Source organism: Balaenoptera ricei, chromosome 19 (assembly GCF_028023285.1).
Source record: "Balaenoptera ricei isolate mBalRic1 chromosome 19, mBalRic1.hap2, whole genome shotgun sequence".
NCBI lineage: Eukaryota > Metazoa > Chordata > Mammalia > Artiodactyla > Balaenopteridae > Balaenoptera > Balaenoptera ricei.
The window spans coordinates 8,691,703-8,708,301 of NC_082657.1; the positions used below are offsets into that span (position 1 = coordinate 8,691,703).

Sequence of the window (16,599 nt, forward strand, 5' to 3'; positions counted from 1 at the left end):
AACAGAAATACAGACATAGAAAGCAAACTTATGGTTACCAGAGGAGATAGTGGGGTGAGGGGATAGATAAATTAGGAGGTTGGGATTAACATATACACACTACTATATATAAAATAGATAAACAACAAGGACCTACTGTATAGCACAGGAGGGAACTATACTCAATATCTTGTAATAACCTATAATGGAAAAGAATCTGAAAAAGAATATATGTATAACTGTATCACTTTGCTGTTCACTTGAAACTAACATAACATTGTAAATTAACTATACTTCAATTAAAAAAAGAATGTAAGGGCTTCCCTGATGGCGCAGTGGTTTGGGGTCTGCCTGCTAATGCGGGGGACGCGGGTTCGGGCCCTGGTCTGGGGGGATCCCACGTGCCGCGGAGCGGCTGGGCCCGTGAGCCACAACTGCTGAGCCTGCGCGTCTGGAGCCTGTGCTCCGCAGCGGGAGAGGCCGCAATAGTGAAGAGGCCCGCGCACCGCGATGAGGAGTGGCCCCCACTTGCCGCAGCTGGGGGAAGCCCTCGCACAGAAACGAAGACCCAACACAGCCAAAAATAAATATAATAAATAAATAAAAGATTACTATTAAAAAAAAAATACTGTGCAGCTATTAAAAAAAGTTATTAAAAAAAAAAAAAAAAGAATGTAAAAGACCTCAGTAATAATTTTTCACACTGATTACATGTCAAAATAAAAATATTTTCAATATACTGAGTTAAGAAAAATTTATTATTGATTATATTATTATTTTATCAATTTATATTAGATATCTTTATATATAGTAATATATAAATATATTAATAGCACTAATATTACTATAATATATTCATACATATATACATTAATATAGTATGATATATGTTATATATTTTGTTATATTACATATTTATATATTATATAATTATAAACAAAATTATTATATAATATTATATACTACATAGATATTCATGTAACATATAATCATACAATATATAATAAATTATTATAATATAATTAATATAGCATTCATATCGTTGTTAATATAACATATAATTGCATTACATTATTAAATATATTACTATTATTTCATCCTTTTCAATTAAATTTTTAACGTGGCTAGTAAAAAGTTTTAAACTACTTACGTGGCTCACATCATATTTCTGTTGGTCTGTACAATATTTCTAGCCAATGTGGACACACACACACACACACACACAAAACACTAAGCAGGAATATTTCCAAGTCAGTTATAAACAACGCAACATTTCAACATTTATTATTTTTTATTTTCATTTTTCAACTGGTGCGTACTAGTTTTTTTGAAAGTCCAAAGGTTACATGTTTTGTATGTTATATATGTATGAGTCCATTGATATAACATTCTTGAAAGGACCAAATCACAGAGATGGGGAGAGGATTCGTGGTTGCTAGGGGTTCAGGACAAGGCTGGGGAGGGTAGAAGGCAGTGCGAGTGGCTAGAAAAGGGTGTCACGAGGGATCCTGGCAGTGACGACAATGACCTGTATTCATGTCAACATCTTGGTTGTGATATTGTAATTTTGCAAGACGTGCCTATTGCAGGAAACAGGTCAAAGGTACCCAGGATCACTCCGTTTTACTACTTACAGCCCAACGGCATGAGAATTTAAATGAGGTCAAAAGAAAATGTTTAATTTTTTTTTCAGTGCAAACAAAACAGCAGTTGACGACATAAAACAGCAAATTCCCCTGGGACCGCATTCCCTGGAGGGGCCCAACCAATGTTTCCCAACCCTAGGTGTCTTCCTCACTGCTTGCTTTTTGCCATAACCATATAACATCTTTTTACTTAATACTTTTTTTTTTAACCCAGTGAAGTAACATACTAACTTACTGTTTTTCTTTAAATCAACTCAATTCCAAAAGCTGAGATAGGTCCGTGGACTTTTGCTTTGTACTAAACAAGAATAACTTCTGAGACGCCAGTTACATTTTTTTTTTTTTTTTGCCAACTCTCCATAAAATAAATATAGAACTCTTTTCTTCAAGGTTTGAATGTTTCTGTTTGTCTGGGTTCTATGTATCTAACGTATTCACACTCTCTGCACACGAATGTGTTGTTCTATGGAAGGACTCCAGGTATATTGGGTGCTGTTTGTTTTCCAAAGGCCTTGGATGGAAAGAAAGGTTGTGGGTCCCTAGAAGGATGTGCTAATCTTGGAAATGCCGAGTGATGAGAAGGGTTCGCCTGGAAGAGGAAGGACAAGGCCGGGAAAGATGGAAGGCATGGAGGCGAATTCACTCAACCGTCACCCACCTCGCCAAGATCCAATAAGCAATGTGAATGGACCGGAAGTTTGGTTGAGCGCCGGAAAGATGGTGGCCAGAGAGGCCTCGCCTTACACCGCCTGGCTCTTCAGGGTCGGGGTGTCCACCGTGGAGAACGTGTTGGACTTGCTCTCCCTGCCCACGGACTCTTCGACCAACACATCCCGGATCCTGGAGGGGAGGGACTTGAGGAACCGGGCATGAAAGCCCTGGGCAGCGACCACGTAGATGATGGGGTTAATACAGCAGTTGATATAAGCTATGGAGACACACAGGGCATCCAAAGTGGACACGGATTTGAAGTTTGCCTTGTGGAAAAAAAACAGCAACATCCCTGTCACCTGGTAGGGCAGCCAGAAGACAAAGAAGCTGGCCACCACTGCCACCACCACCTTGAGAGTCTTGGTGGAGCGGGTAGCACTGCGGCTCCAGGCCCGGATCAGAAGGATGGTGTAACAGACTGTAAGTGTGGCCAGCGGGCCCAGGAAGCCCACGACCAGCCGGATGATGGCCACGGCCCTCTCTGTATATAAACCGTCCTTACCATAGTCAAGCACGCACATCACCTTGGGTGGGAAGTGCTCCACATGGACCTTACGAAACACAAAGGAAGGTACGGTCAGCAGCAGAGCCAAGGCCCAGGCCACACCGCAGGCCACCCAGGCCAAGCGGGCCCCTCGATAGTTCTGGCACCAGATGGGATTAAACACCAGCAGGAAGCGGTCGGCGCTGATCGTGGCCAGGAGCAAGATGCTGGCAAACATGTTAAGCAGGATGAGAGAGGGCAGGATTCCACAAGCAGTGCCACCGAAGGGCCAGTCGTTGTGCTGGACAATGGATGCAAACAAGATGGGCAGCGCCAGGCAGGAGAGGAGGTCAGCCACCGCCAGGTTGAGAAACCAGATGGCATTGATGGTTCGCCTGACCTCGGACCCCGTCACACAGACCACCAGGGCATTGCCTGGCACTCCCACCAGGAAGACGACTGCAAAGATAACCAGGGCGATCACATCTGGAGCAGGCAGCCTGCGGGTTTGGGAAGAGTCATCCACCAGTATGTTGGGGTTATCGGTCCAGTTGCTATAATCGTAGTAATCAGGGGTGCTATTAGTCATGGAGTCCTGGGTGGAATCAGAGAAGCAGGGATGGTATAAGTCTGCAGACAGGTGGCAGGGGGGCCCATCAGAGCTACTCAAAGCCCATCACTCCACTTCTTTAAGTCTTAGGTTTCTCCCGGGGAAATGGGGATGCTGCCGGCTGAGAGCCAGCTGGGGTGTCATACCACTTATTAAAGTGGTGAAAACCCTTCCATGCTAATGGGTCTCTGTGCCATCCTGCCACCTCCCCCTGAAGTCCCTGGACTTCCCCAGAATCTAGCAACCGAATGGTTAAAGCCTAGGCCTGCTACAATACTGTGGTCGCTATCCACTCTGGCCAGTACCCATGACACACTGCTTGTTAGACATCTTTAATGTCACCAACAAACTGAGATGATATTACTGAGTAGGTAGTTCCCCCACCAACACCACCACCAGCAGCGTCACCCCCTTTTGCTGCCTCCCACCCACTGAGGCAGCTCTGTGCTCTGCCTGGGAGCAGCTACCCAGAGTCAGCAGTGTTTCAGCAGGGCCTCATGTACTCAGGCATACGGTGTAGACAGGGACCACCGGTCATCAAGATACATAATATCTTTTTTTAAAGTTAATTCTGCACTTTAATACTTAGAGGAGAATAAGCTAATAATCATATGCACATAAATCCAAAACTGATAGCCCAAGTTCTGAGCTATTCCCTAAATTTTATTTACTTATTTTTTAAATTTTCATTGGAGTATAGGTGATTTACAATGTTGTGTTAGTTTCAGGTGTACAGCAAAGTGAAGATATATAATATCTTAATGCAATATTTTAAAGAATCAAGATGAATTCCCCCCCCCCAGAAAAAAAACCACAGTGGAAAAAAATTCTAATTTTAAGTAAAGACAACCTACTGCAGTTGTTTGTTTGGTTTATGACCCTGCATTATTATGCAAGAGGAACCTGCAGATCAGCCCACAGTTTTCATTCCCAGCTGGGCGGGTTTTTGCAGGTTGACAATGGCGTGCAAACATATCAAGCAATGTGGGGCTTTATGTATAGTCATGGGGTTTTAGGAGGGGTTGTTTTGGGAAGGGGGTTGGTACAGCTTTATTTACTTTTTCTACTTGGTTCAAACCATGGAAGGCTATTTTCCTAAGTGTAGATAGGGGCACACATGTGTCCTTCTGCCCTGGGTACCAGGATGGCTCAGCACGACACTAGGATCCAGATCCCGACTGTCCTACTTGAAGCCTACATGGCCCTCTGCAAGTTCCATTACTGCTTCATGCCTCCATTTCATTCCTGGCTAACTCCTAGCAATCCTTCAGTTTTAGCTATCATTATTCCAAAACCTCAGTCTCAGAGCAGAGAGAAAATATTTAGGGGCAGCAAGAGGAAGAATAAGAAATAAGAATAAGGAATAGACTTGTACCTTGCTAGAGGCAGGGCAGAAGGGATGAAAGGAATAGAGAAGGATATGAGTTCAAGAACAAGGGGTATCTTAGCGCACAGATTGTGGTCTTTAATTACCACCTGGCATTCAAAGGAACCAGGGCTCCTTGGAGAAAGGCTGATTCCTGTTCTGGGACAGAAAATATACAAGATGAGCCCAGAACAGCTCACACTAGAAAGTAAGAAAAAATTTTAAATAATGATAGGGACATATCAAAGAGACAGCCTGAAAAAGCTCTCACTAGTCAAAAAGATGGCACAATTTGAGTATATAATAATAATAATAATAATAATAATAAATAACTGTGATGCAATAAAATACATTAATAATAAAGATCTATGAGTTCATAATGGTAATAAAAGCAAATAAACCCATTGGTCACATTTTTATTCTGGAAAGGGAATGAATCAAGCACTTATCCTGCCATTTCTGTACAGAGTATATTTCAGGGAAATAAAGAGTCAATGTGGGCGGGCCTTCTTTAGAGAAGAATCCAAAAATAATACTTGCAGAAGGAATGATAGACTTAAGGAAACATGGATCTGAATGACAATCAACAACATCTAATAAAACCATCAGGTGAAAAACTGATAAATATAATAAATAGGTTGAGCTGGCACCGCAAACCCTCCAGCCAACCTCAGCACCTTGAGAAGAGAGACAAGTAGACATTTGCTCTATCTGATGTGATGCAGTAGAAAGGATACGGCACCACCTATGAAGTAATTTTTGCAAAAAAAAAAAAAAATGAAGGTAAATCTAATCAAGATTCTAGATCTAAAACTACCAGTTTACAGGAAAAGCAGAGGAGAGAGGAACACGATAAATAACACCACAGGGACAAAATCAGCCCAATCAGAACTCAGGAAACTCTACAGGACAAATGGTCTTGTTACTCTCACAGATAAATGGCATTTTTAAAAAAGAAGGGGAGGGACTTCTCTGGCGGTCCAGTGGCTAAGACTCCCCGCTTCCAATGCAGGGAGCCCAGGTTCAATCCCTGGTTGGGGAACTAAGATCCTACATGTCGTGCAGCGCGGCCAAAAGATTTAAAAAAAAGGGGCAGGGGAAGGAACAGGAAGTGTCATGGATTAAAAGAGATTTAAGAAGCATATCAACCAAAGGCAAAATGGAGACCTTGGTTGGATCCAATTGGAATAATCATATGGGAAAGAAGATATTTTAGAGACCATCTGGGAGATTTAAAAATGGACTGAATATTTGACGATAGTAAGGAATTATTGCTAATTTTGTTGAGGGTGATATGATACTGTGCTTATGTTTTCAAAAAGTGGGGGAAGGCTATTTCTGATAGAGATACTTAGCAAGTGAAATAGGATGTTTTGGATTTGCTTTAAAACACTCCAGAAAAAAAATAGCTAGAGGGAAGGAGAGAGGAAGGAAGAAGGAAGGGAGGAAGGGAGGACCAAAGATGACTTAGAATGGCAAAGTGTTGATAACTACTGGAGGCTGGGTGATGGGTACATTGGGCATTCACAATATTATTCTCTCTATTTTTGTGTGTTTGAAATTTTCCATAATAAAATAAAGAACAGAAAAGTCTTGAGCACTTCTTCCCCAGACAGAGCTGCCTGGAAGTATCATACCGCCCCAAGAGAGAAAGGGTAGCAGCTGAGCTGCAAACAGCCTTGGATGCAAAACTGTAACCCAGAGGCACCAGACACAGCAGAAAAATCCCCATGCAGGACACGGAATGATCATACTAAAGTAGACAGTATTGATTGAGCATCTACTATGCTCCAAGCACAGCATTAGCTCTTTCAATCCTGACCATGACCCTACAAGTAGGTTCTATTAATATGTCCATTTTATTGATGAGAAAACAGAGGCACCAGAAGATCAAGTAGCCTGTTCCAGTCACATAGATGGGAATTCAACTCTGTTTAGATTGGGATGCAAACCCAGGCAGGCTGCCCCTGGGCATCTCCAGGGGGGCTGTCAATGGGGTAAGGACACTTGAGGGGTGAGGTCTGTGGCCCTTGGAGCCCACCCCTGAAGGTGACTTTGTCACCAACCCAGAGAAAGGAGATAGAGAAAAATAGAAATCATTATTATAGAAATAATAAGAGCTGGATTCTGAGGGCACCTAAATTTGCAGGCTGAGGTTGATACCCACTAAACACCCAGCTCGCGGATTAAATAAGATGAAAAATGTTCAAGCACCTGGCAAAATGCCTGGTACACAATAGGGAGATGAGAAATGGCAATGCTCTTATTATTTATCGATCTTACAATTATTGAAGAGCTCAGATCTTTCTCTGAACAACTGTTTTTTATTTCTAGTTCCTTTATGTTACCCTAAGGTCAACTGGGTCAATCGGGCTGATGGTCCAGGGTACTTGCTGGTAGAGCCATAGTAGTGATTAAATTATTCAGAGGGAAAATGTCAATGTCAGCTGATGAGTGGATGAACAGGGTAGCTATACCCATGCAGTGGAATATTATTTAGCCATAAAAAGGGATGAAGTATTGATACAAGCTACAACGTGGATGAAGCTTGTAAACATTATGCTGAGTGAAAGAAGTCAGACACGAAAGGTCACATATTGTATGATTCCATTTACATGAGGCGTCCAGAATAGGCAAATCCATAGAGATGGGGAATGTGCTAGTCATTGCCAGGGACTGGGGGAAGGGAATCAGGGAGGGAGTGCTTAATGGGTACAGGGTTTTTTTGAGGGTGATTAAAAGGTTCTGGAAATAGATAAAGATAGTGATGGGACAACATCTTGAATGTACTAAATGTCGCTGAATGGTACACTTTAAAATGGTGAATTAGTGTGTATGGCTGATTCATTTTGTTGTACAGTAGAGGCTAACACAACATTGCAAAGCAACCAAACTCCAATAATAATTAATATAAATAAATTAATTAATTTAAAAAATGGTGAATTGTATGTTACGTGAATTATACGGAATTAAAATTAAAATGCCAGTGTCATAAAGACAAGAAAGGACCAAAGGACTGTTCCAGATGAATGGGGACTAAAGAGCCAGGACAACCAAATGTAATGTGACATCCTGAACCAGAGTCTGGAGCAGGAAAAACAAATTCACTCTAAAGGGCATTATTTGGACAATTGAGCAAGTTTGAATATTATCTAGTATTGCACCGTTTGGATATAGATAATAGTATCTCACCAAACAGTACATTTCCTGACATAGATCATTGTGCTGTGCTCGTGTAAATGAATGTCCTTGTTCTTGAGAAGGAGACACCGAGACATGTGGGGGGCAAAGGACATGATGCCTGCAGCTTACTCTCAACTGGTTCAGGACAAAAAGACAGTAGATGACAGATAGATAGGTAGATAGGTAGATAGATAGATAGATAGATAGATAGATAGATAGATAGATAGACAAAGCAAACTTGGAGAATCTGGGTAAAGAGTATATGGAAGTTCTTTGTATTATTCTTGTAATTTTTCTATAAGCGTGAAAATGTTTCAAAAAAGTTAAAATTGTTGAATTATTTCCATTGATAACGAGCCCCTGCCCTGAGCCACCCACCTGTACCATCCCCACTCCCAGCACCCTGGCCTCCCATTTTCTACTTTGGGACCCCCACTCCCAGTTCCCATGCTCGGATCACGAAAGGGTTAATGCCAAGCATGGCAAGAGGCCCCAGACCCTGCTCAGGGGGGCTCTGCACCTTAGCAGGATGTTAAATATTTTAAATGTCCACCTCAGACATGATACATGAAGCTAACTTTTGTCCCTGCTCGTTTCACAAGCTCTCGGCCATGTTTAGCTGCAGAATAACCCAGACCCCAAAAACGGGAGCCTCCCCACCCCCTGCTCTCACGCTCACCATTACCCCTCTCATCAGCTGACAAGCTCCTTTTCTGGAATGAACTCACGAGGCCCTTTCCTCTCACTGACTTCACAAGTGCAGAAAAAAGATGCTGATTCTAACCCTTTGTGATTTCTAGGATGCTCCCGATAAAAAAGGCTTGCAAAGTTCTGCCATTGCAGCATCCCTACAAAGAATGGAAATAGCCGAAGCATCCAGCAAGAGGGGACTGACTAAATTAATGATGGCACATCCAGGCAAAAGAATACTATGCAACCGTCAAAAGAATGAGGAAGTTTACGTAAGGATGTGTGTGGAAAGAGCTCCAAGATCTAGGGTGAAATAGAAAAAGCAGGAACTGAACAGTGCGTGAAGCACGCTACCTACAAAAGAGGAATCTCTCTCTCTCTCTCACTCTCTCAGTTTTCCTCTCTCTCTCCCTTCCTTCCTCCCCCTCCCTCCCCTCTGTCTCTATCATTCTATCTCTCCGTGTGTGTGTGTGTGTGTATGTGTGTGTGTGTGTGTGTGTGTGTGTGTGTGTGCTTGCTTCTGTATGCACAGACCAGTTCCAGAAGCAGGCAGAGGAAATCTGTAACAGTGATTCCCCCTGGGGAGGGGAAGTAGTGGGTTGGAGGGCAAGCATTGGAAGGAAGCTTTTACCATATATGCTTTTGTTCTTCTTTTATGTAGAGCCATACCAGTGAATGCACCGCCCTTTCCCCCCAAAATGGATGTTATATAGACTATACAAAAGAATTCATGGTTCTACCATTCTAGGAGTCTAGGAAAGATTCTAATAATATTTCTTCATTGCACAAATATTAACAGGCTAGGGGATTTGTTCCTGACATACCTGGCACCTGCCCTTGGAGAGGTTATGGTCTACTGGGAGAGAGAAATTAATCCCCAGGGATGGGAACTGAGTGTGTTCAATAGAGAATCCAGCCTGGTGTGGGACCAGGAGAAGGGTCTTGGTGAAATAAAACCGCAGCACCATTCAACAGAACTTTCTGTACTGATGGAAATGTTCCAGATGTGCACCATCCAAGATGGAAGCCACCAGTCACCTGTGGCTGTTGAGTGCATGAAACGTGGCAGATGCGTCTGGGAAGTGAACTTTTACTTTTCTGTCATTTTAATTAAATTTCACCAGCCACATGTGGCTGGTGGCTACCGTCTCGGACAGCACAGGTCTGGGGCTCCTAAGTGATTCCTAAGTGCCGGGCGCTGTTCTCCATGCTTCCCAGGTGTTAGTTCGTCAATTCCCTAAGCACAGTATTTATGCCACAACAACCCCAAGGGCAGGGTACTCTTATTGTTCCTAAGTTCACAGGCTCATTTCAAGAGCCCTTGTCTGTTGTGTGGAGAAAGGGCTCCCGATCAGAAGCTGACAAGAAAAGGAGGTTGGGATTGTCTAGCTGCGGTGAGGGATGATGGTGCCTTGCACTACGGTGGTGGCAGTGAGGAGTCATGAATGGATCGGAGGAGAACAGGGTGAAGAAGATGCTTACGAGAAAAGAATTCAGAATTGCCAAGCTCTGTTCTAAGTCCTTTTCACATAACAGCTCGCTTATTTATTTATTTATTTAGGCCACGTGGCAGGCGGGTTCTTAGCTCCCCAACTAGGAATTGAACCTGCGCACCTTGCGGTGGAAGCGCGGAGTCTTAACCACTGGACCGCCAGGGGAGTTCCATGTATCATCTCATTTAATCCACAGGACGACCCTATGAGCATTGTTGCCATTGCAACACCCATTTTACAGATGAGAAGACTGAGGCTACAGAGAGCTTAAGAGACCTTTCCTAGTCCTCGCAGTTAGCAAGTGGCAGAGGTAGGAGAGAACTTCTGAGAGTCCAACTCCAGAGCCCTCTCTGAGAGGCTACCAGACCTCAAGTGTGTTGAGAGTGAGGGGCATGCATTCAAGGCAAAAGGCCACAAGGTAACACGGAGAGAGTGTCCACACACCAGAAAAATGAACGAACATCAGCGTGGCTGGCAGGTAGCCAAGACGAGGTTGGAGGAGCCAAAGATGCCGTGTTAAAGGATATGTATTTTATCCTGGGGTAATGGGGAGCCATGGATGGTCTTGGAGCTGCAGAGGGACTAGATGAGAGTTCCTCTTTAGAAAGATCCGTCTGGCTGCTGTGAGGAGGTAAGACTAGAGGCAAGAGGACCAGAGAGGAGGCAGAGGCAGGGACCCAGGCTAGCGAAGATGGGGGCTTCGATGGGGGTGATGCCCGGGGGAGGAAGAAAAGTGGAAAGACTTAAGAGGCATGACAGGGGACTTCCCTGGTGGTCCCGTGGTTAAGACTCCGTGCTCCCAATGCAGGGTGCCTGGGTTCGATCTCCGATCAGGGAACTAGATCCAGCATGCATGACACAACTAAGACCCAGCACAGCTAAATAAATAAATAAATAATAAATAAATAAATATTAAAAAAAGAGGCATGACATGGCTACAGTCAAGCAGCTGGTGGGTGGTAAACTCTGCCCCAGCCCCTTCCCTCCCTCACTGGGCTTCAGTCTCACCATCCTCACAGCAGGAAAGTCCTGCCAACTGTCCCCTCCATTACAGTGGAAATAACAGACTCACATAGGAATGCTGTCAGAGCTAGAAAATACGCAGAAGGCACAGTCTGCTTTTTTCTGGAACACCCCTCTCCCTGTTCCTACATGGACACAACGTCTTTAAACAATCCACGCACAGAACCACTTGAAACCATTATAGCATCCTCTGAGACATGGGATACAAGGGTGGAGGTGAGCATCTCGACTCAGATTTATCTTCTTGAATTTGCAATCTTTGTGACTCAACATCCCTGAGCACGAAGAAACATAAGCACTTGCGTTTTAAAAACCACGAGAAAAAGACAAGCCTTCAGATCCTTTGAGGATGCAATGAACTGCCTTTCAGGTTGGCAAAAATAAGAAAGTTCCATATAACTATGCAGATGGGGGTCTAGACAAGTAGATACTCTCATGCTCTGTAGATGAGGAATGTAAATTGGTACAAGTTTTGTCAATATCTGTTAAAATAAAAATTTCCCATGCCTTGGATTCAGCATTTGCAGTTCTGGAAACCCAGATGTGGGTCCAAAGATGTAATTTGGGTTTTGTTTTGGTTTGGTTTGGTTTTGCCACACGGTTTGTGGGATCTTAGCTCCCTGACCAGGGATCTAACACCAGCCCTCGGCAGTGAAAGCACCAAGGTTTAACCACTGGACCACCAGGGAATTCCCTAATTTTGGTTTTAAAGACAAAGTATTGGACAGCCTAAATCTCCTTTGATAAGAGATGGAAACTCCCACTGGCATATCACACAGCTGATAAAAGGAAAGAGGCAATTTCCCTGAAATACATGGGGATGATACCTTCCTCACAGATTGTTTAAGTCAAAATTCGTAAATGTCAAGTGCCTAGCACAGTGCCTGGCATGCAGTAAGCGCTCAATAAATGCTGCGCAATAATATACTATGTTATTCATGAAAGAAAAAAAAAAGACGTAGGATAATGTGTAAAAGAGACTTACTTCCCTTTATAGGATGGGTGGCGGAGAAAGGATAGACACGTCACAAGCATTGAGGACCAACTGTATGCCAGGCACCGCTGTAAGAGCTTTCTGTGTATTATCTCATTTAATTCTCTCCACGACCCTATGATGTACATTCCGCTCTGTAGGGTTACTATCCCCATCTTCGCTATAAGGAGAAGGAGGTTCAGAAAGACGGGTCTCTCCCGCTATTACACAGGAAAGGCAGGGTTTGAACCCCATTTCAGTATGACCCTCGTGTCAAACTACTCTTTACTTCTTTCCCTACGCTGCCCTGGAGCACCTGTAGACTGTTTCCAGAAAGATCCACCAAAAACTGGTGCCCACCGTTGCCTCTGGGGGAAGCTACAATGAATCTGAAGCTCTGGGGAGGGAAGGGAGTTTCACAGAATACCCTTTAGGGATTTGGAGCTATTTAACAGAAAGAAAAAGAAGTCGAAGCTAATCGTGGGCCCTATAATCCCTTGACAATCTAACTCTTTAGCTGCCTCCCAGACCTGGAGTGGGAGAGTCTGAGATGAGGGAGAGGGGAGAAGGCGGGGGCTGGAGATCGAGGGCAGGGAGGAGGAGGAAGGAAAGGGGGAGAGGTAGCAAGAAGGGGCGAGTGGGGCAAGCAGACGGCGCCCAGAAGGGAGAGCGCGCAGGTAGAGGGTGTCTGCCCCCCACTCCCCCCGCCAAGACTCACCATATTCAGGTCTCTCCCAGGTTCTCCGCTGATCAAAGGTTCCCTCCCGCCTGAGGGCTGTGGTTTTTAAAGCCCCAAGTGATTCTGCAGATAGGCGGAAAGGAAGTGACCCGTCTTTCCCCTTTGGGGTTCTCATTGGTCTAGGGCTCCTTCCGCGGGGCACACACCCAGAGAGCCCCGATCACCTCCTCCCAGCCACAGGAAGGAGGCAGGGGATCCGAAACCTGAGGAAGTCCCAGGTCCCAGGAGGGAGGAAGCCAGACGAAAGAGACCCCCGCCCCATCTAGCCTCGGCCCCTCTCCAGGCCTTGGTTTGCCCCATTTGAGATGATCTCTCCCTTTCCTTCTATGGCCCCAGGTAGCAGTGGGAAATCTCAGGGGTCCAACTGGCTTAAACCTGGGAAACAGAGATTGTGAGACCCAGCCTCCCAACCAGATTCCATTGAGGCCCAGAGAGGCACAGCAGGTCTGTGGAGGTGGCCCAGCACTTGGGGACTGTTCCGTCTTCCTCCCTAGAGTTTTGAAGATGGCATGCACCCCCCCAGAGCCACCACCATCCTTTCCAGCCCCATTCTGGGTTCTTGTGGAAACATGCTGGAGTCTGGGGCAGGGAAGGATCCTACCTGATTTAGTTTCTTATTGCTGCTGTAACAAATTGCCATAAACTGAGTAGCTTAAAACAACAAAAATGTATCCTTTCACAGTTCTAGAGGCCAGAAATCCGAAATCAAAATGTTACCAAGGCCACACTTCCTGTGTAGGCTCCAGAGCAGAATCTGTTCCTGCCTCTTCAAGTTCTGTCTCCGCCAGCATTCCTTGGCTCGTGGCCACATCACTCAAATCTCTGCCTCTAACGGTCACATCTCCTTCCCTCCTACTGTGTGTCTCAAATCTCCCTCTGCCTCCCTCATTTAAGGACCCTTGTGATTACATTTAAGGACCCCCTAGATAATCCAGGATAATCTCCCATTTCAAGATCCTTAATTTACCTGCAAAGTCCTTTTTCCTATATAAAGTCATGCCCTGGGTTCCAGGAATTAGGACGCAGACATCACTGGGAACCATTCTTCAGTCTATCACAATGAGCATGATTACTACGACCGGTGCAGAAACAGGTTCAGTTTTCCCATGCTTGTCTGCAACTCTCCTGTAGACCACCCACATCATTCCTCCACAAATAGTATTTTTCTCCAGCAAGCTTCAATTTGTGAAGATCTAGCTTTCTTTTTATTGCAAAGATGATCCATGCACCTTGTAAATATTTGAACAATCCAGAAATGCCCTCCTCACCCCCACCCCCCAAAAAAAGCATTGAAAAATCCCCTGACTGCTAACCTTCTGAAACTCCTATTAGCAGTTTGGAGTGTATTCACCCAGACTTTTACAAATGTGGTGTTTGTGTTTGGGAATGGATATGTGAGTGCACGATGTTCGGCAAGTTTCTGTTCTACTAAATGAAGCCATGTGTTGTGGACGTGACTCGGGGAGGATTTTGAAGGTCTAGTTGTGGGGATTTGGTGCTGGTTAAGAATGCGTGGTTGTTATACCAACCCTGACCTCAAGAGGGCGTCTGAGGGACTTCCCTGGTGGCGCAGTGGTTAAGAATCCGCCTGCCAATGCAGGGCACACAGGTTCGAGCCCTGGGCCGGGAAGATCCCACATGCCGCGGAGCAGCTAAGCCTGTGCACCACAGCTACTGAGCCCACGCGCCTAGAGCCTGTGCTTCGCAACAAAGATAAGCCACCGCAACGAGAAGCCCACGAACCACAACGAAGAGTAGCCCCTACTCGCCCCCAAGTAGACAAAACCGGGACGCAGCAACGAAGACCCAACGCAGCCAAAAATTAATTAATTAAAAAAAAAAAAAAAAACAAAGAGGGCCACTGAGCTGCGGGAGACTCAGGATGCAAGGTCACACCCTCTTGATTTTTTAAAGATTTTTGGACCAAAGTTGTGCGTTGCCTTCAAATCTTGAGTTCTTAACATTTTCTATGTCCTGGACCTTTAGCGAAGTTATGAACTGCCTCTCAGAATAATTCTTATAACTTTTTATGTTGATGTAATTTCAAATTTAAAGGGAAGTGGCTGGGATAGTAAAAGCAGAAAGGAAATGTGATAACACCTTATGTAAGCCACCATCCTCATTCACGTTTCATCAATTGTTCGAATAATGTGTTTTTATCACTATTTTTTCAGAATAATGTTTTTGTAAGTACATTTAAACACCTCGTGCTTTTGTAACAGCATCGTAAGTCCACTGTTAGTTTGAAACCTGTTTATTTGATCACTTCCCTGTTGGTGGAACTTTAGGTTGTTTCCAATATTTTTGTCCATATCACAGTGAGCACCCTTGCACATACATCCTGGTGCCCGTGTATGAGGACTTATTGCAGATAACTCTCTAGAAATGGAATTGCAGGGCAGAGGGGGTGCATACATCGTTCTCAGTATTAGCAACCTTTATGCTGGTGTCTCTTCATCCTCTTCCTCAAGACCCGACCTGGGCGGCTCAATAGAGCAGGCCACCAGCCACATGCAGCTACTGAGTAACTGAAATGTGGTGAGTCCAACTTGAGATGTGCCCTCCCTGAGTATAACACACACACCAGATTTCCAAGACTTACTGGAAAAAAAAAAAAGATTGTAAAACATCTCAACAATTTTTATATTGTATTACATGTTCAAATAATAAAATTTTGGAGAAATTGTGTTAAGTATAATATATTATTAATTACAGGTGACGCCTGAAGAAAGTGGAGGTTAGGGGCACTGACCCCCATGTGGTCGAAAACCCTAGTACTGCTCTCTCTGCCTCAAAAACAAAGGAATTGATAAATGACTCACCCAAGGGCAGGAAGTGGAAACAGTTGAGATAGAATGAGGACTCAAACTCTAGTTCTTTTGATTCCACATATTGTGATCTCTAATCGAACACAAACTTTTCCCCACACTTAGTTAATTTAAAAATCTGTAAAAGTAAAGTACAGGTACTATATCTATTGGAAAAAAACCCGCATGTAAATGGATCTGCCCAGCTCAAACCCATGTTGCTCAAGGGTCAACTATATATTATTGTTATTGTTACATATTTTAGATCATTATATAAAATAGATAACTAATGGGAACCTATTGTATAGCACAGGGAACTCTACTCAGTACTCTGTAATGACCTATATGGGAAAATAATCTAAAAAATAGTGGATAGATGTATATGTATAACTGATTCACTTTACTGTACACCTGAAACTAACACAACATTGTAAATCAACTACACTCCAATAAAAAATGTTTTAATAATTTTTTTTAATTTTTAAAACATTATGTTATAATATTAACATCTTACTGTGACTATAATATATTAATATATGTTTATATTGTTGATATTAATCTAATATATAATTATATTATTAAATATGTTATTATTTCATTTGTTTCTTTTTACTTTTCTAACACAGCCACTTGAAAAATTAACATTACCTATGAGGCTTGCATTTATGGCTTACATTATATTTCTATAGGATAGGGACTTCCCTGGTGGCGCAGTGGTTAAGAATCCGCCTGCCAATGCAGGGGACATGGGTTCGAGCCCTGGTCCAGGAAGATCCCACATGCCGTGGAGCAACTAAGCCTGTGTGCCACAACTACTGAGCCTGCACTCTAGAGCCTGTGAGCCACAACTACTGAGCCCACATGCTGCAACTACTGAAGTCTGCGCGCCTAGAGC

General features: G+C 43.8%; 1 protein-coding gene across 1 annotated transcript; it reads right to left on the bottom strand.

The window, feature by feature from the left end:
- Positions 1–1,968: 1,968 nt before the first annotated feature.
- C5AR1 (complement C5a receptor 1) lies at positions 1,969–12,914 on the bottom strand. Its single transcript, XM_059904772.1, has 2 exons — positions 12,877–12,914; positions 1,969–3,415 (listed from the first exon to the last, which is right to left on the bottom strand). The coding sequence occupies exons 1-2, from the start codon at positions 12,877–12,879 to the stop codon at positions 2,366–2,368; spliced, it is 1,053 nt and encodes a 350-aa protein (XP_059760755.1). The 5' UTR covers positions 12,880–12,914; the 3' UTR covers positions 1,969–2,365.
- Positions 12,915–16,599: the final 3,685 nt, after the last annotated feature.